Genomic DNA, 23,613 nt, shown 5'->3' on the forward strand with positions numbered 1-23,613 from the left:
CACGTTGTAGACTCTGCTGACTGCATCCTTGTGGCCTTATAACTTGTTCCGCCTTGATGACTGTGCCTCCTAGTCACTGGCAGTGAAGCCTAGAGACTCGGTCAGATTCAGCTTTCCTTTGGGGGGAGGACGAGGAATACCTCCTATGTGGTAAAACACAAGAGGAGGCACACAAGACCAGGAACCCTATAAAGAATGCTCTCTCTTTGTAGTGATGTCAACAGTGTTCAAGGGGGTGAGCTGGTCCATTCACTACAAAGTGCCTCCTCAGCTTTTTCCTGATGACAGGAGATGAGAAATGGTGATGCTCTAAGCCAATCATCCCCTTTCACTTATTAGCTGGATGCTTCCTTAATGAAATTTCCCTCATCAAGCGAGGATATTCCAGGGGAAAGGCTGGATTTGTGCCCATCACTTACCACTTTTCCCAATAACACTGTGGTCTCCTAGCATCCTGAAAAAGTGACCAAAGAGTATTTCTTTTCCTATCAGTATGAACTTGTGGGTTTTAAATATACGTAATGTGTTTCAATCTATCGGAGATATTTTTCCTTTTTAATGGGTCAAACTGTACACCCATTTTGGCCTCTTCAGTTACATCTTGAGTTCTTTTCCCAGGACCCTGAAGAGAAATTTTTATCAGAATTTGCTTCCTTTCATTCTGATAAGACAGGATGTTTCAGGTAGATGTTTCAGGTACATCTCCAGCCCCAGAGCAAGAATCTGGCATTTTTCTAAGTAGCCCTGATTCCTCTTATTGGGAAGCTATAGTTAGACACCACATAGAATCATTGCTGCTGGACTGATGACTACATACAAATCTTTTCAGTGGACAGAATTAGAAAACCTATTTTTTAAGAGAAAAAATATCCTCAGTTTATACTGATATTCTAATTCAAATTTAGGATTCAAACTTTTTATTGAACTTGTGAGATTTTTATATTTGTATCTTTCTTCACTTTCACAAAAATCTTGGTTCTTAAATAATTTAAAATGTGAATATCTTTAGTCTCTATCATTTCTCTTTGGAGAATTTACTCTAAGGAAATAACCTGATATGACATCTATGAGAGCGTTCGGCACACTAGCAGAAAAGAAAGAAAGGAAGGCAGAAAGAAAGAACCTACATATATAAACAATCGACATTTTAGGAATCAGTGAACTAAGATGGACTGGAATGGGCAAATTTAATTCAGATGACCATTATATCTACTACTGTGGGCAAGAATCCTTTAGCAGAAAAGGAGTAGCTCTCATAGGCAACAAGAGTCCAAAATGCAGTACTTGGATACAATCTCAAAAATGACAGAATGATCTCTGTTTGTGTCCAAGGCAAACCATTCAATATCACAGTAATCCAAGCCTAAGCCCCAACCAGTAATGCTGAAGAAGCTGAAGTTGAACCGTTCTATGATGATGTACAAGACCTTCTAGAATTAACACCCAAAGAAGATGTCCTTTTCATCTTGCATTCCATAGGGGACTGGAATGCAAAAATAGGAAGTCAAGAGATAATTGGAGTAACAGGCAAATTTGGCCTTGGAGTACGGAATGAAGCAGGGCAAAGGCTAACAGAGTTCTCCAAAAGAGTACACTGGTCACAGCAAACACCCTCTTCGAAGAACACAAGAGCAGAATCTACACATGGACATCACCAGATGGTCAATACCGAAATCAGATTGATTATAGTCTTTACAGCCGAAGATGGAGAAGCTCTATACAGTTAGCAAAAACAAGACCAGGAACTGACTGTGGCTCAGATTTGCAATAACTCCTTATTGTAAAATACAGACTCAAATCGAAGAAAGTAGGGAAAACCACTAGACCACTTAGATATGACCTAAATCAAATCCCTTACAATTATACAGTGGAAGTGACAAATAGATTCAAGGGATTAGATCTGATGGTCAGAGTGCCTGAAGAACTATGGACAGAGGTGCCTCTACCTGTATAAGAGGCAGTGATCAAGACCATCCTCAAGAAAAAGAAATGCAAAAAGGCAAAATGGTTGTCTGAGGAGGCCTTACAAATAGCTGTGAAAAGAAGAGAAGCGAAAAGCAAAGAAGAAAAGGAAAGATATACCCATTTGAATGCAGAGTTCCAAAGAACAGCAAGGAGAGATAAGAAAGCCTTCCTCAGTGATCAGTGCAAAGAAATAGAGGAAAACAATAGAATGGGAAAGACTGGAGATCTCTTCAAGAAAATTAGAGATACCAAGGGAACATTTCATGCAAAGATGGGCACAATAAAGGACTGAAATGGTATGGACCTAACAGTAGAAGAAGATATTAAGAAGAGGTGGCAAGAAAGCACAGAAGAACTATACAAAAAAGATCTTCATGACCCAGATAACCATGATGCTGTGATCACTCACCTAGAGCCAGATATCCTGGAATGCGAAGTCAAGTGGGCCTTAGGAAGCATCACTATGAACAAAGTCAGTGGAGGTGAAGGAATTCCAGTTGAGCTATCTCAAATCCTAAAACGATGATGCTGTGAAAGTGCTACACTCCATATGCCAGCAAATTTGGAAAACTCAGCAGTGGCCACAGGACTGGACAAGGTTAGTTTTCATTCCACTGCCAAAGAAGGGCAATGCCAAAGAATGTTCAAACTACCACACAATTGCACTCATCTCACACACTAGTAAATGCTCTAAATTCTCCAAGCCAAGCTTCAACAGCATGTGAACCATGAACTTCCAGATGTTCGAGCTGGGTTTAGAAAAGGCAGAGGAACCACAGATTCAATTGGCAACACTCGTTGGATCACAGAAAAAAAACAAGAGTCCCAGAAAAGCATCTACTTCTGCTTTATTGATTATACCAAAGCCTTTGACTGTGTAGATCACAACAAACTGGAAAATTCTTCAACAGGTGGGAATACCAGACCACCTGACCTGCCTCCTGAGAAACTTGTATGCAGGTCAAGAAGCAAAAGTTAGAACTGGACATGGAATGACAGACTGGTTCCAAATTTGGAAAGGCTGTATATTGTCACTCTGCTTTTTAACTTATGCGCAGAGTACATCATGTGAAATGCCAGGCTGGATGAAGCACAAGCTGGAATCAAGAATTCTGGGAGAAATATCAATAACCTTAGATATGCAGATGACACCACCTTTATGGCAGAAAGTGAAGAGAAACTAAAGGGCCTCTTGATGAAAGTGAAAGAGGTGAGTGAAAAAGCTGGCTTAAAACTCAACATTCAAAAAACGAAGATCACGGCATCTGGTCCCATCACTTCACAGCAAATAGATGGGGAAACAATGGAAACAGTGACAGACTTTATTTCCTTGGGCTCCAAAATCACTGCAGATGGTAACTGCAGCCATGAAATTAAAAGATGCTTGCTCCTTGGAAGAAAAGCTATGACCAACCTAGACAGCATATTAAAAAGCAGAGACATTACTTTGCCGACAAAGGTCCATCTAGTCAAGGCTATGGTTTTTCAGTAGTCATGTATGGATGTGAGACTTGGACTATAAAGAAAGCTGAGTGCCAAAGAATTAATGCTTTTGAACTGCAGTGTTGGAGAAGACTCTTGAGAATCACTTGGACTGCAAGGAGATCAAACCAGTCCATCCTAAAGGAAATCAGTCCTGAATGTTCATTGGAAGGACTGATGCTGAAGCTGAAGCTCCAATACTGTGGATACCTGATGCGAAGAACTGATTCATTGGAAAAGACTGATCCTGGAAAATATTGAAGGCAGCAGAAGAAGGGGATGACAGAGGATGAGATGGTTGGATGGCATCACCAACTCAATGGACATGAGCTTGAGCAAGCTCCGGGAGTTGGTGAAGCACAGGGAAGCCTGGCGTGCTGCAGTCCATGGGGTCACCAAGAGAAAGACACAATTGAGTGACTCAACTGATACAAACAATAGTTCAAGAATATGAATGATAGTAAATCCCCATAATAGAACACTGTAAAGCCAACAAAAATGATGATACAGATTTCCAGGATGTTATTAAAAGAAAAAAATATCATCAAGATGAAAGCTATTTTAAAAGAAAAAAAAAATCAAATAAAGTGGTTAAAAATACAATGAACTAGTGAATAAAAACATAAAACCCCGAACAAAATATCAGCAAACCAAATCCAGACATACAAGAAAAGGAGTTTATTATAGAACGAAAGGCTGGCTTAACTTTTGGTGGTGGTTTAGTCACTAAGTTGTGCCTGAGTCTTGAGACCCCAGTGGACTGTAGCCAGCCAGGCTTCACTATCCCTGGGATTCTCCAAGCAAGAATACTGAAAGGGGTTGCCATTTCCTTCTCCAGGGAATCTCTCTGACCCAGGGATCGAACTGGGGTCTCCTACATTGCAGGCAGATACTTAGGTGGATTCTTTACTGACTGATCCACTGGGGAAGTCTGCGATTTAACTTTTAAATATCAATTAATATAATCTACCCTATTAACAATGAAGGAAAAAATCTCAACAGGTTTAAAAAAAGCATTTGGTAAAAATCAACATCCATGAATAACAATCAACATCAATCAATAATAAACATTCATTAAAAACCATAAAGGGAGTTTTCTTTATCAATGTGTTCTTTTTATAAAAATCCTGCCTGCACGAGAGGACTTCCCTGGTGGTCCAGCCGTTAAGACTCCATGCTTCCACTGAAGGGGGCGAAGGTTCAATCTCTGGTTGGGGAACTAAGATCCCACGTGCCATGTGGTACAACCCAAGGGGAAAAAAAAAAAATCCTGACACTAAACATCATTCTTCATAGTGAAGTAGTGAAAGTTTTCCCTCTACAATCAGGAAGGAAAATGAGAAACCTACACATCTACCAGCACCAACTCCATTCACTAATGGATTGGAGATCCTAGCCAGCAGAGCAAAGGGGAACAAAAGAAGAAATAAAAACGAAAGACGTAAGAGAGCAAACATAACAAAATAGAAACAGTTACAGACGGAGAACAAACAGATGGTTACTAGAGCAGCAGAGGGTGGGGGATGGAAAGAAATAGGTGTGGCAAATTAAGGGATACAGACTCCTAGCTGCAAAATAAATGAGTCATGGGTATGAAACGTGCAGTGTGGGGAATACAGTCAGTACGTAGTATCTTTATATGGTGACATGTTATAACTAGACATCATGGAATATATGAAATATATAGAAAAAAATCACTATGTTGTGTAACAGGAACTAAACACACCGCTACCATATGACCCAGCAATCCCAGTCCTGGGCATATACTCTGAGAAAACCACAACTCAAGAAGACATATGTATTTTTTTCATTGCAGCACTATTTACAATAGCCAGGACATGGAAGCAACCTAGACGTCCATCAACAGATGAATGGGTAAAGCAGCTGTGGTATGTGTATACAACGGAATATTGCTGCTGCTGCTGCTAAGTCGCTTCAGTCGTGTCCGACTCTGTGTGACCCCAGAGACGGCAGCCCATCAGGCTCCCCCGTCCCTGGGATTCTCCAGGCAAGAACACTGGAGTGGGTTGCCATTTCCTTCTCCAATGCATGAAAGTGAAAAGTGAAAGTGAAGTCGCTCAGTCGTGTCTGACTCTTACGACCCCATGGACTTCAGCCCACCAGGCTCCTCCGTCCATGGGAACTTCCAGGCAAGAGTACTGGAGTGGGGTGCCATTGCCTTACTCAACCATAAAAAGGAATGAAATTGAATTAGTTGTAGTGATGTGGATGAACCTAGAGCCTCCCATACAGAGTGAAGAAAGTCAGAAACAGAAAAACAAATATCATGTACTAATGCATATATGTGGAGTCTAGAAAAATGCTACTGATGAACCTATTTGCAGGGCAGGAATAGAGATGCAGACGTAGAGACTGGACTTGCCGACAGAGCGGGTAAGGAGAGGGTAGGAAGACCTGGGAGAGTAGCACTGACGTAAATAGATCCCTATGTGTAAAACAGACAGCCAGTGGGAACCTACTAGGTTCCCAAGCTGAGCACAGGGAGCTCAGCGTGGTGCTCTGTGATGACCTAGAGGGGTGGGATTGGGGGATGGAGGGAGGCTCAAGAGGGAGGGGATTTATTTATACATAGAGCTGATTCGTGTTGTTGTATAGCAGAAACTAATATAACTTTGTCAAGTAATTATATTCTAATTAAAAAAAAAAAAAAAAAACAGACTCATAGAAAAAGAGATCATACTTGTGGTTACCAGAGGTGGTGGGTGGGGGGGAAGGGGGAATGGATGATAGTGGTCAAAACATACAAACTTCCACCTATAAAATAAGTAAGTCCTAGGAGTGTAATGAATAGTATGATAAATAAAATTAACACTGCTGTGTGTTATACACAAAAGCAGTTAAGAGAGTAAATCCTAAGAGTTCTCATCACCAAAAAAAGGTGTTTTTTTCTCTTTTTTTTTTAATTTGGAGATGATGGATGTTCAGTAAACTTACTGTGGCAACCATTTCATGATGCATGTAAGTCAAATCATTATGCTGTACATCTTAAGCTTATAATACATTGCTATATGTCAATTATACCTCAATAAAACCAAAGGAAAAAAAAAGATACAAGGACTGCAAAGAAGTAAAAGTGTCAGTATTCATAGACAACATAATTATTTACCAAGAAAATCAAACTGTAACTTAGAAAATGAAAAAATTTTAAATTATACCATAATTTAAAATACCATCAAAAGATACCAAATATCTAACAGTAAACCTATTGAAAGACCTCTACCCATAAGATAATTTTTGAACTTTCATTTAAAACTCAGGGATACTGCTATATATAAAATAGATAACCAACAAGGACCTACTGTGTAGCACAGGACCTATATTCAATAGCTTATAATAAGATATAATGGAAGAGAATGTAAGAAAAAAAGAATACACATATTTATACACGTATGTGCAACTGAATCACCGTGCTGTACACCTGACACACAACACTGTCAATCAACTATATTTCTATAAAAATGTTAAAAATAAATAGATAAATAAAACTCAGGGATAGAACATATTCATAGATTAGAAGACTTAATATTAAATAAAATGTCAATTTTTCACAAACTGACCCATAGGTACAATGAAATGCCAGTAAGTTTGCCATAGGACTTTGGTGGAAACTTCCAGGCTGATTCTACAATGTGTATGGAAAAGCAAGTGAAAGTTGTTGTGAAAGTGAAAGTCGCTCAGTCGTGTCCACCTCTTTGCGACCCCGTGGACTATACAGTCCATGGAATTCTCCAGGTCAGAACACTGGAGCGGGTAGTCTTTCCCTTCTCCAGAGGGATCTTCCCAGCCCAGGGATCAATCCCAGTTCTCCCCCATTGTGGGCAGATTCTTTACCAGCTGAGCCACCAGGGAAGCATGGGAAAGCAAAGGGACAAGAAACTCTTGAAGAACTTAGTAGAGGTGGGATCACACTCCCGGATCAATTGTGGTACACTCTTAAACGGAACATGATACAGCTATAAAAACAGAAGGAGAAAAAAAACAGAAGGAGAAATAACCACAGCCACACCAAACGACATGAACTACATGACTCCCCCAGGCACAATGTTAAACAAGAGAGCAAAACAGAAAGGAAACCATACCAAGGTATTCCATTTATATAAAGTTCAAAACCATGGAACACCAGTCTAAGGTGCGTAACCTTTGAGGAGAAGGGAAGGAGCAGGGATTAGCAGGAAGCATCAGGATGGCTTTTAGGAGATGGGGTGTGTGTCTCTGTGTGTGCATCAACTCTTTTTGACCCCACAGATTGTAGCCCACCGGATTCCTCTGTTCACGGAACTTTCCAGGCAAGAATACTGGAGTGAGTTGCCATTTCCTCCTCCAGGAGATCTTCCTGACCCAGGGACTGAACCTTCATCTCTTGCATCTCCTTCACTGGCAGGCAGATTCTTTACCCTGAGCCAGCTGGGAAGCCTTTAGGAGATCCCTGGGTCGGGAAGATCCTCTGGAGAAGGAAATGGCACCCCACTCCAGTACTCTTGCCTGGAAAATCCCACGGACGGAGGAGTATGGTAGGCTACAGTCCATGGGGTCACAAAGAGCTGGACAAAACTGAGTGACTTCACTTTCACTTTCACTTTTTCAATGTTCTGTTATTTAATCTGGGTGTTAGTTACAAAGTATGCTTACTTCATATCATTGTATTACTGCTTATAATTTTTGGTACTTTTCTATGTATGTGTTATAATTTAATCAGAAAGCTTAAAAAACATGATAAGGAAATATGAGGGACACAAATAAAATGGAAAAGAATAGATATAAAAATGATCAGAGAAATGTTAGGTTCAGAAGGTAAAACCAATATACTCACATTGATATTCCAGGGAAAATGAACACATCAAATGAAACTAAAAAGATCTTCAAAAATCTAATAGATGAAAATGTTCCCAAAATAGAGTCTTAACCTATCTATCAAAAGGACACACCCTGTCCTAGGAAATTCTGATTCATGTGCTGGTGAAGTCACTAGACTTCAAAGAAAAACTTCAAGAATAAAGAAAGACTCAAACAGGCATTAAGATAGAGAAGGAATGAGGAAAATAATCAAAATTAGACTCAAGATTTCTACAAAAGTAAATGCCAGGAGATAATAGAGCAAAATTCTAAATAGCTGTGGTTACTGAATAGAACAGAAATGTATTAGTTATATTAGTAACACAACTAATCCCAAACAGTGGGGGAGAGAAGCAGGGGAAGGGTCAGTATGCTGAGTCAGGTCATCACAGCAGGAGGTGAAGCCTGAGGGGACCAGAGATCAAGACAGGTTAGGAAAACATGAGTAAATTAAGTTTAAAGTATTTAGATTAATAATAGCATTTGGGCACAGTTTTCCCCCTGTTTTTCTTTGTCTGTTTTATGTCCGAAAGAAGTCTAGAATAATAGTTACCAACTGTAAGTTAATGAGGATGTTTCTGGGCAGAAACATTGTTTGGGTTTTTATGTACTTTCTTTTTTGCATTGCTTCAACTTTTTTATGAAAAAAAAAATCATTACTCTAAAAATGAGTAAATGAATTAATTATCTAGAAATACAAAGGCATTTCATTTTGTTGTTCCTCTTCAGATGTAAAATTGAATTAAATCTAGCCATTGCTTGTTTGGTAGAGTCAATAAATATTCACAGAAATGAACATGATTTGTCTTTATCAAGAATATACTTAATTAGTATAAAATTATTAAAATAAAATAGCAACTCTGCTACAAAATATTTATGTCTCCCCAAATTTATACATATGTCCAAATCTAATCCCCAGTGTGAAGAAGTTAGGAGGTGGGGCCTCTGAAAGGTGACTGGGTCCTGAGGGTGGAGCCCCTATGAATGGGAAGAGTGCCCTTCTACAAGACCCCAGAGGGCAGCCTTGCCCTGTCTGCCATGGAGGGCACAGCAAGAAGTCAGCCATCTGTGAATAAGAAGAGGGTTCTCACCAGACAACAAATCTATTGGCACCTTGGTCTTAGACTTCGCAAACTCCAGAACTGTGAGAAATAAATTTCTGTTGTTTATAATCCACCCAGTACATGGTAGAAGCTTCCCAGGTAGCTCAGCAGTAAAGAATCTGCCCGCCAATGCAAGAGACACAGGAGATCCGGAAGGAAACAGCAACCCACTCCAGTATTCATGACTGGGAAATCCTATGGACAGAGGAGCCTGATGGGCTTCAGTCCACGGGATCGAAAGAGTTGGACATGCCTGAGCGACTGAACAAAGGCACACATGCTACGTATGATGTTTTGTTCTAGCAGCCCCAATGTGCTAAGACAAACTCTCATGCACGTTGACAGCTCTCACAAAATTGTAGGTCACTAGCAATCAGGAATCGGAGAAGGCAATGGCACCCCACTCCAGTACTCTTGCCCGGAAAATCCCATGGACAGAGGAACCTGGTGGGCTGCAGTCCATGGGGTCGCTAAGAGTCAGACACGACTGAGCGACTTCACTTTCACTTCTCACTTTCACTTCTCACTTTCATGCATTGGAGAAGGAAATGGCAACCCACTCCAGTGTTCTTGCCTGGAGAATCCCAGGGATGGGGGAGCATGGTGGGCTACCATCTATGGGGTCGCACAGAGTCAGACACGACTGAAGCGACTTAGCAGCAGCAGTAATCAGGAATAAATTCAACCGTAAGTGATACGACAAAGACTCCTAATTTTCTCTAGATTCCATAAATAACATTAACCCAACTACTGTTCACTTTTCAAACTTTAAAATATAAGGACTTCCCTGGCAGTCCAGTGACTGAAACTCTGCACTTTGACTGCAGGTGCCACAGGCCCAGTCCCTCATAGAGGAACTAAGATTTCACGTGCTGCACAGCATAGTCAAAAACAAAACAGAGTAACAGTGTCCCGCTGATTTAAAAACGTACTAATAAAATAAAATGGAAGTATCCAAATCACCTAAGACATCTGAAAAGCAAAAGTGCTTACTGATGAGAAAGCTTACTTAATAATCACTCATGACACTCAGTGGTACAGCTGAATAACAGTCATACTAGCCATCGTGAAAATAAAACTATTTGGAGTCACATTCTTTTTAGGGTAGGACTGACAATTATCAAGCTTTTGCACCTTCTTCATCACTTTTACAACCAGAAGAAAAATAAGGAAGAAGTCCCTCAAAGTCAAGTAGGATATATTAGAAATAGAGGTAAAAGAAAAGAAATGTTTTTAAAGAAAACCAAGAAGAATCTCAATTCTCAGAAACTAAAAGGAAGAAAGTTGCCACTAAGGGTATAGGCAATTTAAGCAGGAATTTTACCCCAATATTTTAAAATAGATAGATCATCATACTAAGTCAGAAAAAGACAAATATCATATGATATCACTTATATGTGGAATCTAAAATGTGATACAAATTAATTTATTTACAAAACAGAAGCAGATTCATAGACTTAGAAAACAGACTTATAGTTACCAAAGGGGAAAGAGGGGTAGGTGTAAATAAAAAATGGATAGACGACAAGGTCCTACTATATAGCATACGGAACTATATTCAGAATCCTGTAATAAACCATAAAGAAAAGACCATTAAAAAAGAATATATATATAATATAAATGTAGATATAACTGAATCACTTTGCTATACAGCAGAAACTAACACAACATTACAAATCAAATGTAAGTCAATAATCATAAAAAAAAAAAGAACAAGTACTAAAATGTTTCCAAATTTCCACAGACACTTTTGAAACTCAGGATTATTCTTTGGAACTTGAACCAATAACCAGTTAATATCCTTATTTTAATTTAATGCTTAAATTTCCCTGACAAATCATTTTTGTATTACCGAAGTATTTCAATACATACTGGTTGGAGTGTGTTAATGTCGCGTTCTGCTTTGTCTTTATTAACAGACATCGAGAATATTCTAAACACATGAGACACAGACTTTCAGAGAATGCGCAGTGCAGAGGTTGGGGGTATTCCAGGAAAGGGTAACTTCATAATATTATCCAGAACAACAAGAAGGCAAAAAAGCAACTCATTACCTGCTGAGCTGTAGCATCCTGTTGGACATAAGCTACTTGGCCTGGGTCTGTAAACAGCGTCTAAACAAACAACAACAACAACAACAAAAGGTTATCAATAGATCTTCAGACAGCTTGTCTATGCAGGAAAAATTATCCTACTGCTAAGCACCAATTCCTGAGAGAGTTACTTTCAAATAGCTAGTAATAATCTTTCATTAATAAAGAAGATAAAGACAGTAATCCTACATTTTGCTAAAGCCTTTCATTTATATGTCTTCAAAGAGATTGTAAAAGCTAACCCTCTTCATTGGCCAACACACTGCACACTTCATGATTTTACTCTAAAGCAAAGCCTCTCCTGAGATTGAATGTCACGGTTAATTAAAAAGGCATTCCATGAACAAGGGGGCATGCATTCTCATGTACCACTCTGTCTCAGGGGTAGACTTGCAATTAAATGAAAATGGTTGGAGATACACTGACAAAGAGAAGAATACTGTATACCCAAGGATTACAACTCTTCCCAATAAAAATGCACACTCAGCAGATATAGAAAATAAATTAATAAATTGCATTTAATGTTCCACAGACTCTTTTCTGGATAAAGCCAGTAAGATCATAATTTTCAAAGTTCTTATTATAAACATTATTTGGCTGACAGTCGTGATAACTAAAGAAGGAAAACCTTCAAAATTATTTTAGCCAGGACACCACAAGAAATCTCCAATCCAAAAAAGTATTCTTTCCTCTAAAACTTTTAAATGACTCTAATTTGCCTAAGGCTTTAGCAAATTTATGGTCATAGGAACCATGGTTAAGTGCTGACTCCAGAGAACTGTAAAAGAGAATTTTAGCGAGCTTCAGATTTCTTATATTTGACGTTTAAAAACTATCATAACTCAGACATTTAGTAACATAGTAATGATTTAAAAGTTGAGCACAGGACATTCTTTACATAATCTACGTGTTCTTATTTCAGTACAGCTGGGGGACTAAAACTGAGAAGGGCTATTCCAAAAGTAACATCTGACTATCAGGCAATTTTACCTTTATATAGATTTAAAGGCATTTATTAGGTGGGTCTCATTTCTTCTTGGGAGTACTTTGGGTCTCCTGATTAAACATTGCATGAGGGCAAATTTTTATTACCAGGATCCTACTACAAAAACTATGGAACTGGGGACTTCCCTGGAGGGCCAATGGTTAAGACTTTACCTTCTAATCCAGGGGTACAGGTTCAACCCTGGTTGGGGAGCTAAGATCCCACATGCCTCTCAGCCAAAAAACCAAAAGCATAAAAACAGAAGCAATATTGTAACAAATTCAAAGAAGACTTTAAAAACGGTCCATGTTAAAAAAAAAAAATTTTTAACAAAAAACAATGGAACTGATTTCTAATATATTTTAAAGTGCTATGTACATTATAAAGTGCTAAAAATACAAAGTAACATTTATATATTAGGGGATATTCCTGTTATGCATTTGGAAACCAACACTGAGAGTCACTAGCAAAAAAAATGAAAGCGGTTATAATTGTACAGCTTTTACCCTCACTTCTATACAGTCCTAAAAGTCAATAAGTTATTAGTAAATAGCAGTTAACAAGCTAGTGGGATCCCTCACTTACACGTTTAACTGAAATAACGTGCATGTTTCCACTGAGATTCATCTTGATTAAGTTACACAGAAATAAATGCCATGTTTGGCCTGGTTCTTGATACTTAGGAAAAGTAACAGGCTGATAATCTTGTTTATAATAATAATCGATAGATATCAACAGTCAGTGGGGAAAAGACCTCATTCCAGGTTAGTGCTCTAACTCCTTACATTTTATTTAAATAAATAAACCACATCTTCCTCTGCCAAGATGGTTATAAGCTCCTTGAGAGCACACATCTTATCTGCATATTTCCGGCATCACCCGCCAGCAGCACAGTGACTGGCAGAGCGTAAACCTAAGGGATGAATTAACAGATTAACAAACAAGCCATCAACCATGGTCCCAACGTGCCTGCGCAGCTTCCACGGGATGGATGTAGACCAGTGTGTGCTGAGGACCATCCACGGAGGCGTAGGAGGCACCATCTGCCGTGTACACCACCTGCTGCGGCGGACGGACCTGGTCATCGGTGTAGACGATCTGGGCCACAGTTCCAGCGTCTGGAACAAAATGCACCTGGGGCAAAAAAAAACAGCAAGTATGAAGCGATCATCCTTGAGGAACCCACCCTGTAGCACAAAGACGGGGAACTGACCGAGAACACCACACACTTGCATTTCTAAAAGATCCCCATGAAAGGAGAACACAGTGAACAAATGGATCATCTGTGCTGAGTTAGTGGCTTGGCAGAGGGATCCAAGGACCTTCTCACTGATTTTTACTTAATATTAAGCAACCAATTTAAACCACCCCTTTGCCTCAAATATCAACTGCAGGTCTCTCTTTTGAGGCATGCTGAGAGGAAATGTGACAGAAGATTCCTGATGGACAATACTACCAAACTAGAAAACACAGATTATTCTGTAAGGTGGAAAAATATGTCAAGACTCAAAAGTCAGTTGCTTTCAACATGTCATAAAAATTCTACTTTCTAACGAAGAGTGCCTTTTGGCAAACACATTAAAACCAGGTCACTTGCTTTCATAAAATTCTTTTGTCCTCCGTGGCTGTTCTGTAGGCAAGGGGTGAATGTCTGCTGACTTGGTGAATGTAACAGAACTCTTCTTTGCCAAGTAGGTAACGACACAAAAAATTCTGAGAATGTACTTTTCAGGGGTTTTGGATAACTATTTCAGTTGTCACCAGGGGAAATAATTTTCTGTCTATGAGGAACTAAAGCAGAAACTGATTCTGTAAAGTGCTTTCTGAGCAGTCAGCTTTGGAGGTTTGAGTTCCTGCAGGTTGGCACACAGCCTAGTGTCTGATACTGAAGGTACAAAGCAGATGGTCAAAGTACACATTTGGGAGAGAAATAATTTATGTGCTAATATTGAAGTCAGGCCCTCTTAGGTCGGAATCTTTGCTCTTACACTGTCTTGGCTTTACACATAATTTTTTATTTCAGTTTTTTCCAGTGGAGAACAGATCCCAAAGATGACATAAGCTAATTCAACCCACAGAAAGAAAACTGGAGACAAGATGCAGTCAAGCACCATGTATATAAAACAAATGTCCACTTTAGCACTAAGTGATTATTACCCCAGCTTCTACATAAATCTGCTCTGCCCATGAAGATACAGTTTGCACAAGAATTGGGCTTCTGAAATATTTGTGCAATTTTAAGTGCTGCACTTTTGTGAGTTTAGATTTGTTCATTAACATCAAAATCTTTAACTAGTCTCAGTGCTTAAGAAGGAAAAAAAATTTTCTCCTTGAGAGTTATCCAAACTCTTCAACTTGGTCTTCATCACCAAGTACTCGGCTAAACCAGGATTCCTGGATGGGAGAAGAAATATTGCAAGGATGGGATGCAACAGAGGGTGCTGAGCTCTGCTGTCTACTGTCTGGTTACCTACAAATGTGGACCTTATTTATTAATGGACTACATTTTTCTTTATAAACAAAGTACCCCCAAACATATAGCTACATGAAAGTAGCAACCAGATAGAACCAAAACAGCATTCTCAATTATTCTGCTGGAAGCTTCTCTGGTAGCTTTTTCTCAGTATTCAGACACAGAATTTTAAATCACATCTGATGACTGATTTTATGTACTGTAACATTAGCTATACTACTTAAATCAAACGTGTATTTTAAGGCTTTAATATAAATTTTCTGATTACTTAGCAACTGAACAACTATGGTTATGTAATTTGATGAAAATGAAATTACATATACATTATAATGCTTTAAAGAAGTTTCATACTTTGGTCACATATAAAACGTGGCTCCCTATGACTGCTGACTCTTACCAAAATTCAAATCCATACCAAAAATGCAGAGATTCACTTTTGCTAAGGACAGTCAAAAGATTGTGTAGCTGGTTAGTAGAGCAATATCTGAATAAGTGACTAACCTCCAGAGCTGTTGATTCACTGGGACAACTTTCAATGAGAAGTTTACATTCTGAATTTGAAAAGAAAAGGAAAAGCCACTCACTTTATAGACATACCTTGTACTTCACTACACACAAAAACTCAAAACCCTTTCCTGGATAACATAAAAGAAACCCTGCAGTTTGAAGCTTTCACCATGAAATAAAATGGAGCAATGAAGAGGATTATGAGAGTAAGCTGGGGGAAAGGCAGAGAAGCCCCTGGGTGGTATGTAGCTTCTTGAAATCACAGCAACCCATGCAGATGGAGCATTCGAAGTGCTGCCCATTCCTTGAGAACCACGTCTGCCCATCAGCTCCCTCCTTGCCCCACATCACTATACAGGAGCCTCTATTTCTCTAGCTGTCAGCAAACTCTACCAACTAAAACACCGCGGTCAGTGCCCAGCTGGGAGAGCACTTTTCACCTGTGCAGCGTTCTCCTCGTGCTCTGCAGCCGGGGGCCACACGTGTGAGCTTTCATCTTTGGAATCCATCCCCTCCCAGCTGGAGAGCGGCCCGGGCACCTAGAGTTGTGCAGGGTGAAGGACAGTCATCTGTCTCCCACGCACGTGCTCGTCAGGGACAGGAAGGCCTCTCTGCAGCGTGCCTGAGAAAAAGAGAACAGGACCCAAGACTTAAAAAAAAAGCTTTGTAAGAGATAACACACCTGGGCAAAAAAGGTGAAAATGGAGAAATTATATGTAATAATGACACAATGTCCTGCGTGCATGTTCTGCTCTGGGCCCACGTCAGGTGGATGGAGCCTGAGTGCGGTCCCTAGTTCTCCCCAGGAGGAGGATGACAAGGCCCCAATGTACTAAAGTCAGTCAAGTGCTGGGCTGACACCAAATCTTACTGGTGTCAGTAAGCTCGTCCCTGTTTGCACACCTGTCAAGACACTGACTTCCTATACCACCAACTCAAAATGAAAAGCAGCATAATAAAAGTCACAAAATAAGGGAAAAAGGCAGGTGGAGGGAACCAAATTCTCTGGGCCACAGTTTGGTGAATACAGATACCAACTTTGTTTCCTATGGAGTCAATACAGGAGTGATGAGCTGGCAAATCAAAGCCTCACTAAACATCAATGGGCACAAAACCTATATCTTAAAATATGACTATTTTCCAAAACAGATGTTGTAATCAGTCAATCTTCCCTTTTGATGATGATAAAACACTGATGGTTTAAAGGTCACGTGAGATCTGCTGTTTAACAGGGCAGCCGGGCCTGATACACCTCCTTCCGCTGGCCCAGTAAGTGGCATCATAGACAGGCAAGGCCAAGCTGCTCAGAACACCACTCAACTAAAGATGAGAAGGACCACTGCCCAGAACCCTGCCAGAACTTTCTCCACTGTGAAATACCCTGAGAAACATTCTGAAGCTACGCATGCTCCAGCCTCTGAACCGGAATAAGGCCCGCAGAAGAAAAGAAACTGGGACACACAGCGTCGGGGTGTCTGGGATACAGAATGGCCACGTCCAAACCACCTGGGATCCTCTCGGGAACCAGGGAGGGGCTCAGCTGCATCACCAGCATCCTCACCCCAACAGAAGCCGCCGCACCACACACACTCGCCCTGCACCCTCCAGAGAATCCTGCAAACAATGCCCCCGTCAACAGCAGGTGACTGTAAGCAACAGGGCTGTAATGTTCTCTATCTTGTATCTAGACTGGGGTGGTAGATACATGGGGAGATCACATGTCAAAAGCCATCAACCTATTCAGTTAAAAGAGGTGAATTTTATCATGTGTAAATTACACCTACAATGTTGTCTTTTTGTTAAGCATATCTTCCTTACATAGTCGTACTATTTAAGCATACATTAAAAAGATAGCGAGGGTGAGTTGTACAGTATGTGAATTAAACTTCAACAAAGTTGTTATATATTTTTTAAAAGGAACAAAAATATTAAGAAACTCAGAGGAATGTCACCGATAATATAAAGAGCTACAGGAAGATAATCACAAAATTGTACAAAAGTAGATAAAATCTGTACAAGAGGCCCCATATTATAAAATCAGAAAATGTTCCACACTGGAAATGTTTAAAATTTTTTTAATAATTTCTGATGGAAAAGCAGCAAAAACAGTACAAAGAATTTGTATTTCTTCACTGTTCCCCCAAATGTTAACATTTTACCATGTTTGTTTTATTATTCTCTCTCCATCTCTTTCATCCCCTCTTTCTCTTTTTCATCTTCTTTTTTTAACTTAAACTATTTGAGAGTAAGTTGCAGGCAAAAAACTCCTTTGCTACTAAATTCTTCAGTGCCTATTTCCTAAAAGAAGGATATTTTCTCACAGAACCACAGTACTTCTATCAAAATCAGCATATTAACAGTGCTATTATCTAACTTACAGACCACATTCAGCTTTTGCCAATTGTCTGATTACCATCCTTTGCAGAGAGGGAAAGCCCTCTTTTTCTGGCCAAGGGTCCACTCCGGCCTCACGCACGGCGTGTCGCTGCCAACATGTCCTGTCAGTTCCCTCCGACCAGGAACAGTCCCCAGTCTTTCCTAGTTCTCCATGACCTTGACATTTTACAAACTCACAGGCCATTTATTTTTCAGAAGGTCCCTTAAATTGAGTTCGTCTGATGTCTCTTCATGGTTAGACTCAGGATGCCTATTTTCAACAGGAATTAATACAACAGAAAAAAATTCTATTCTTTCCCCATACAGGAATCAGAGATTTTATTTTTTCAACTTAGTTGATCAATTGCACAAACAACCAAGCACACACTGGGATGGAGCGAGGATGGAGGCAGGCTTAACTTCCATACTCAGAAAACACACCAGCCCAGAGTGCCTTTCTTATTTGTTTTCATTTCTAGCAAGCTGCCTGTTATTTCTTTTATTTTTAGTTACATACTTTCAATAGGTGGCAAATCCAGTTGGCTCAAAATTCAAAAGCAACAACAAGCTGTATGGTGGACAATCTTGCTACCTAGAATCCCTTACCAGTCTTCAGAACCAATTCATTGTATCGATTTCTTATCTATTCTTCCAAAGATATGTTATACAAGCAATTTATATTGTATATAAACAAAAATATAAATACTCTCTGCTTCTCCAAACCACAAATGGCATCATAGTATCGATTCTGTACAAAGCAGTATCTCTTTTAAACCTTATTTATTCCATATAATACCATCCCTTTTACATTGTTCCAGATCCCTATAGCATTTGTTCCTTCTTTACTATAGCTTTATCATTTCATTGTATGAACACATCATAATGTATTTAATGTTATGTTGATAAATGGTTATTTTCAATGTTTGTGATGAGTAAGTTTGGACATGCGTGTTATGTCTTGAATTCTTGTATTTTGAATTCCTAACTGAAGGATGCTATGCAGTCAGTTAAAGTGGCCATGTAACTATTAAGCAACTGTTACTTTCTAACTCCAGCACTGGGGCTGTCCTCTCCCCGTGCCTGGCACACGAGGGCCTGGGGACACACAGGGAAGTGCTCTGACCTGCACAGGAGGCAGAGTGGCTACAAGCGTGGGCTCTGGACCCAGATTTCGGCAGCAATTCTGTGACTTCAGTGATATTAGGCAGAACATGGATGTGCTCTAAATCACTCTCCTTCTCCTTACAATCAGGATCATAAGGCTATTAAGAGAATGTGTGATAATGCACATAAGATGCTCACGTCACACAATGCCTGCCCCATGAAAAACACTCACCAAGTAGCTTTAAAATAAGGCATTCAATGATATTGCATCTTTCTGTCTAACTGTGTGCCTCCCCATCTCAACGCTGAGTTCCTTCATGTCAAGGAATGTGAGTCGCTCTAGATCTGGCGTGTGGCAGGTCCTTGATCATGTGCACGGATTGGTTGCCAGGGGGAAAAAGAAGAAGACACCTGATTCCTAAGTGGGTATCCACGGATGACTTCTTGGAGAAGATGAAAGTAGAAGGATGAACAGGAACAAGAAAGCAGAGAAGGGAAGGGATGGGAAATTTACTCCAGACTAAAATATCTTTCTTCAATCTTACCAAGATAAAGAAGTAGACGTAACAATGACATAAAACACCGGAAACCACATACAGCAAGGATAACGGGGGAGAAAAAAGGAAATAATACTTAGCAGATGGGGTAAAATAACAGAACAGTTCACTGACACATAGGAAAGCCTGCTAGTAAAGTTTAGTACTACAGATGTGAAATACTGCCCCAAATGGTACTTCCCAATCACTTTCCCTTGTGGCTCAACTGGTAAAGGTTCCACCTGCAATGTGGGAAACCTGGGTTCAATCCCTGGATTGGGAAGATCGCCTGGAGAAGGGAAAGGCTATCCACTCCAGTATTCTAGCCTGGAGAATTCCACGGACTGTATAGCTCATGGGGTCGCAAAGAATCAGACACAACTAAGCGATTTTCACTCACTCACTCACTCACTCATTTTAAAATACTGTTAGCACATAAAGAAGCCCAAGATGGCGAACTCTTTCATTCAAAAAATGTCTGGAATCTAAAGCACCAGTACAGAACACCCAGTTCTTGTTCTTTAAGATATACTTACAAGACCTATGGAGTTTCTGTAACTACTGAACTGTTTAAAACTGTGTGATATTCTTCAATTATTCGTTGTTTAATAAACTGTTCAAGAAAACTGAATTCTAGGTATGAGTCTGCTCCTAAGTAAGTCTCTTGAAATTCTCTAGCATCAGCACTGTCAACTGTAAAACCAGAGTATAACGGAGTTTCTGGCCTTAAGCTTAGATGGGAAGCAGCAGAGAACAGTAGAAAATCCACAGACTCTGAGTTGAGCACCTGGGCTTCCCCATTAGCTCAGCTGCTCAGCAATTACATCCCTTGGCCAAATCACGTATGCTCTTGGAGCCTCGATTTCATCCTATGTAAAATGGAGATGATAATGACCTCTTGGTGTTACTGTGAGGGTTACATGACATGTGTAAAACTCCCAGGCATAGATCTAGCACATGGTGGTGCTCAAATATGCCAATTTTCACATTTTCCTGATGAACCGTAAGAGCTTCAGAATTTTCAAAACGTTTTATATTTTTTTAACTTCGCAAATTGTCCAATAACAACTGCCCTGTACCTGGACATCCTTCATAGCAAGGCTTGTCATATTTGATTTCCTTTATTTTTATTTCACGGCACAGTTTATAGAGCTCTGTTGATCTTGATTTATAGGCAATGGGTCAGGGGCAGGAAGGATTCCAGGAAGTACCTTAGCGTTGTCCAACAGGTGGGTGCTGACAGACTCTGTGAGCTAGGAACAGAGTTCTCTGCTCTTCTCAACCTCAAAGAACCTGAGAGCCACAAACTGTAGCTCGTCTAGAGAATGGCCACCCATCGCTCTTTCTTTCTTTCACCCACTGTCCAAAATGTCAGAGACTTCATTTCCAGGAAAAGAAGCATTTCTATTCTCTCTAATGATTATTTTTAAGGTGGTAAATTTTATTTTTAAAAAAGTTTATTTATTTTAAATGGAGGCTAATTACTTTACAATATTGTAGTGGTTTTTGCCATACACTGACATGAATCAGCCATGGGTGTACATGTGTTCCCCATCCTGAACCCCCCTCCCACCTCCTTCCCCATCCCATCACTCAGGGTTATCCCAGTGCACCAGCCCTGAGCACCCTGTCTCATGCATTGAACCTGGACTGGTGATCTGTTTCACATATGATAATATACATGTTTCAATGCTATTCTCAAAAAATGGGCCAAAGAACTAAACAGACATTTCTCCAAAGAAGACATACAGATGGCTAACAAACACATGAAAAGATGCTCAGCATCACTCATTATCAGAGAAATGCAAATCAAAACCACAGTGAGGTACCATCTCACACTGGTCAGAATGGCTGAGATCCAAAAGTCTGCAAACAATAAATGCTGGAGAGGGTGCGGAGAAAAGGGAACCCTCTTACACTGTTGGTGGGAATGTGAACTAGTACAGCCACTATGGAGAACAGTGTGGAATTGCTTAAAAAACTGGAACTAGAACTGCCATATGACCCAGTAATCCCACTGCTGGGCATACATACTGAGGAAACCAGAATTAAAAGAGACGCATGTACCCCAATGTTCATTGCAGCACTGTTTATAATAGCCAGGACATGGAAGCAACCTAGATGTCCATCAGCAGACGAATGGATAAGAAAGCCTTGGTACATATACACAATGGAATATTATTCAGCTATTAAAAATAATACATTTGAATCAGTTCTAATGAGGTGGATGAAACTGGAGCCTATTATACAGAGTGAATTAAGTCAGAAAAACACCAATACAGCATATTAACGCATATATATGGAATTTAGAAAGATGGTAACAATGACCCTATATGTGAGACAGCAAAAGGGACACAGATGTATGGAAGTCTTTTGGACTCTAATGATTTTATGGGCTTCCCTGAAAGCCCACTGGTAAAGAATCCACCTGCAGTGCAGGAGACCCTCATTAGATTCCTGGGTCGGGAAGATCTGCTGGAGAAGGGATAGGCTACCCACTCCAGTATTCCTGGGCTTCCCTTGTGGCTTAGCTGGTAAAGAATCCACCGGCAATATGGGAGACCTGGGTTCAATCCCTAGGTTGGTTATTCAACAAATATTTATTAAATTTATTAATAAATGTATTAAATTAGTATGTGCCAGGGACTATTCTAGGTCATATATATTAATATACATCATAGGTACTGGTGGTAAAGAATCCACCTGCCAATGCAGGAGAAGTAAGAGGTGTGGATTCAATCCCTGGGTCGGGAAGATCCTCTGGAGGAGGAAATGGCAACCTACTCCAGTATTCTTGCCTGGGAAATCCCATGGACAAAAGAGCCTGGTGGCTACAATCCATGGGGTCACAAACAGTCAGACACAACTGAACATACACACATATGAATAAAGAGTGTAACAATATAATTGAAAGTATGAGCCTTAGAATTGGACAAATCTGGGTTCTCTGCCCCCAAATCTACTACGTGTTTACCAGGGTATGACAATAGTAAGCCACAGACTGAGTCTCAGTCTCCTCATTGGAAAATCCAAATTATCTGCCGGGCACGGTTGCTGTAAGAGCTCCATCAAGTCTTTAACGTACTTTTTTTTCACTTTTGCTCACGTTGCTGAGCGAGGGTTGACTCCACCACACTGGGTTCTGTAGTAACTACCATCCAGATGGCGGGAAGGATGTGGACACACTGCCTGCTCGAGTGTGACCTTGCTCGCTGCCCTTCATTAGTTCGGCCCTCGCTTCACTGAGTCAGTGTATTGTCAGCACTAGACACCCTGAGTGGAGCTGCCACTTTAAATGTCTTCAAAAAGATGACACTATAATTTGGCATTAATCCAAGAGGCATATGAACAGCAGCTGGGCATAAATTTGATTAGGGAAGCAAACAACTGTCACTGGAAAAATGACCTTGCCCACCAAATCTATGGTACGTGGGTATGAGACAGGGCAGCATGAATGATGCTGCATTGTGTGAAGTTATTACTGAGACACGTGGAAACACAGGCCTGCCACAGGCTGAGTGAAAACACACCAGGATCACAACTCCCAGAATGGGTAGGAGCTGCTTGCAGGAGATTCCTGGTGACAGCAGAAACGCTGTGTCACCAACACTCTTGGTGACACAGAGACAGTAAGACTCTGAGCCAAAAATGGTTCTCGAGTCAGATTCTGAAAGTGACGATATTTAGGAGTATGTTAAACATTTTACTCATATTTTCCCCTCCACATATGTGCATGAATGATACCAATCCATGCCCAAATGAATCTAAAAGAGCTGTTTCAACAAGTATACAATAAAAATTCTAAGTAGCAGAAAGCCCTTGTATCAGAGTTTAGGTGGCAAGGCTTGTTCTTTTCGTAATGATACATAAAATAATTGTGTTTCTTACCAGCAACATCTTTGATTCAATACAACATGACAGCATTTGGGATCACAGAGCATGATGATGAATATTCAAAAACTAGTAGTAATTTTTTTTCATGCTTTGTGAACATTGAGCATTAAAGGTGAGCAAGAGCTCTGTTCCCTTGGAGCTCACAGTCTAGTGGGACGGAAGGGCAGCTGGCTTCCCAACCCACCTGGGACACCTGCATGGTTAAGAGTGACACTGAGGAACGGTAAGGGGGATGAGGAAG

General features: G+C 40.2%; 1 protein-coding gene across 2 annotated transcripts in view; it reads right to left on the reverse strand.

Annotated features, from left to right (window-relative positions):
• The window catches only part of PRDM10 (PR/SET domain 10), a 95,395-nt gene that overhangs the window by 46,885 nt on the left and 24,897 nt on the right, over nucleotides 1–23,613 (reverse strand). For both annotated transcript variants that reach the window (XM_013975851.2, XM_005699638.3), the window contains exons 2-4: nucleotides 15,903–16,084; nucleotides 13,452–13,616; nucleotides 11,459–11,518 (exon numbers count right to left, since the gene is read on the reverse strand). In XM_013975851.2, the coding sequence (XP_013831305.1) occupies nucleotides 11,459–11,518; nucleotides 13,452–13,616; nucleotides 15,903–15,971 (294 nt within the window). In that variant the 5' untranslated portion in view covers nucleotides 15,972–16,084. The remainder of the gene's footprint in view (nucleotides 1–11,458; nucleotides 11,519–13,451; nucleotides 13,617–15,902; nucleotides 16,085–23,613) is intronic.

Source organism: Capra hircus, chromosome 29 (genome assembly GCF_001704415.2).
Source record: "Capra hircus breed San Clemente chromosome 29, ASM170441v1, whole genome shotgun sequence".
Taxonomy (NCBI): Eukaryota; Metazoa; Chordata; class Mammalia; order Artiodactyla; family Bovidae; genus Capra; species Capra hircus.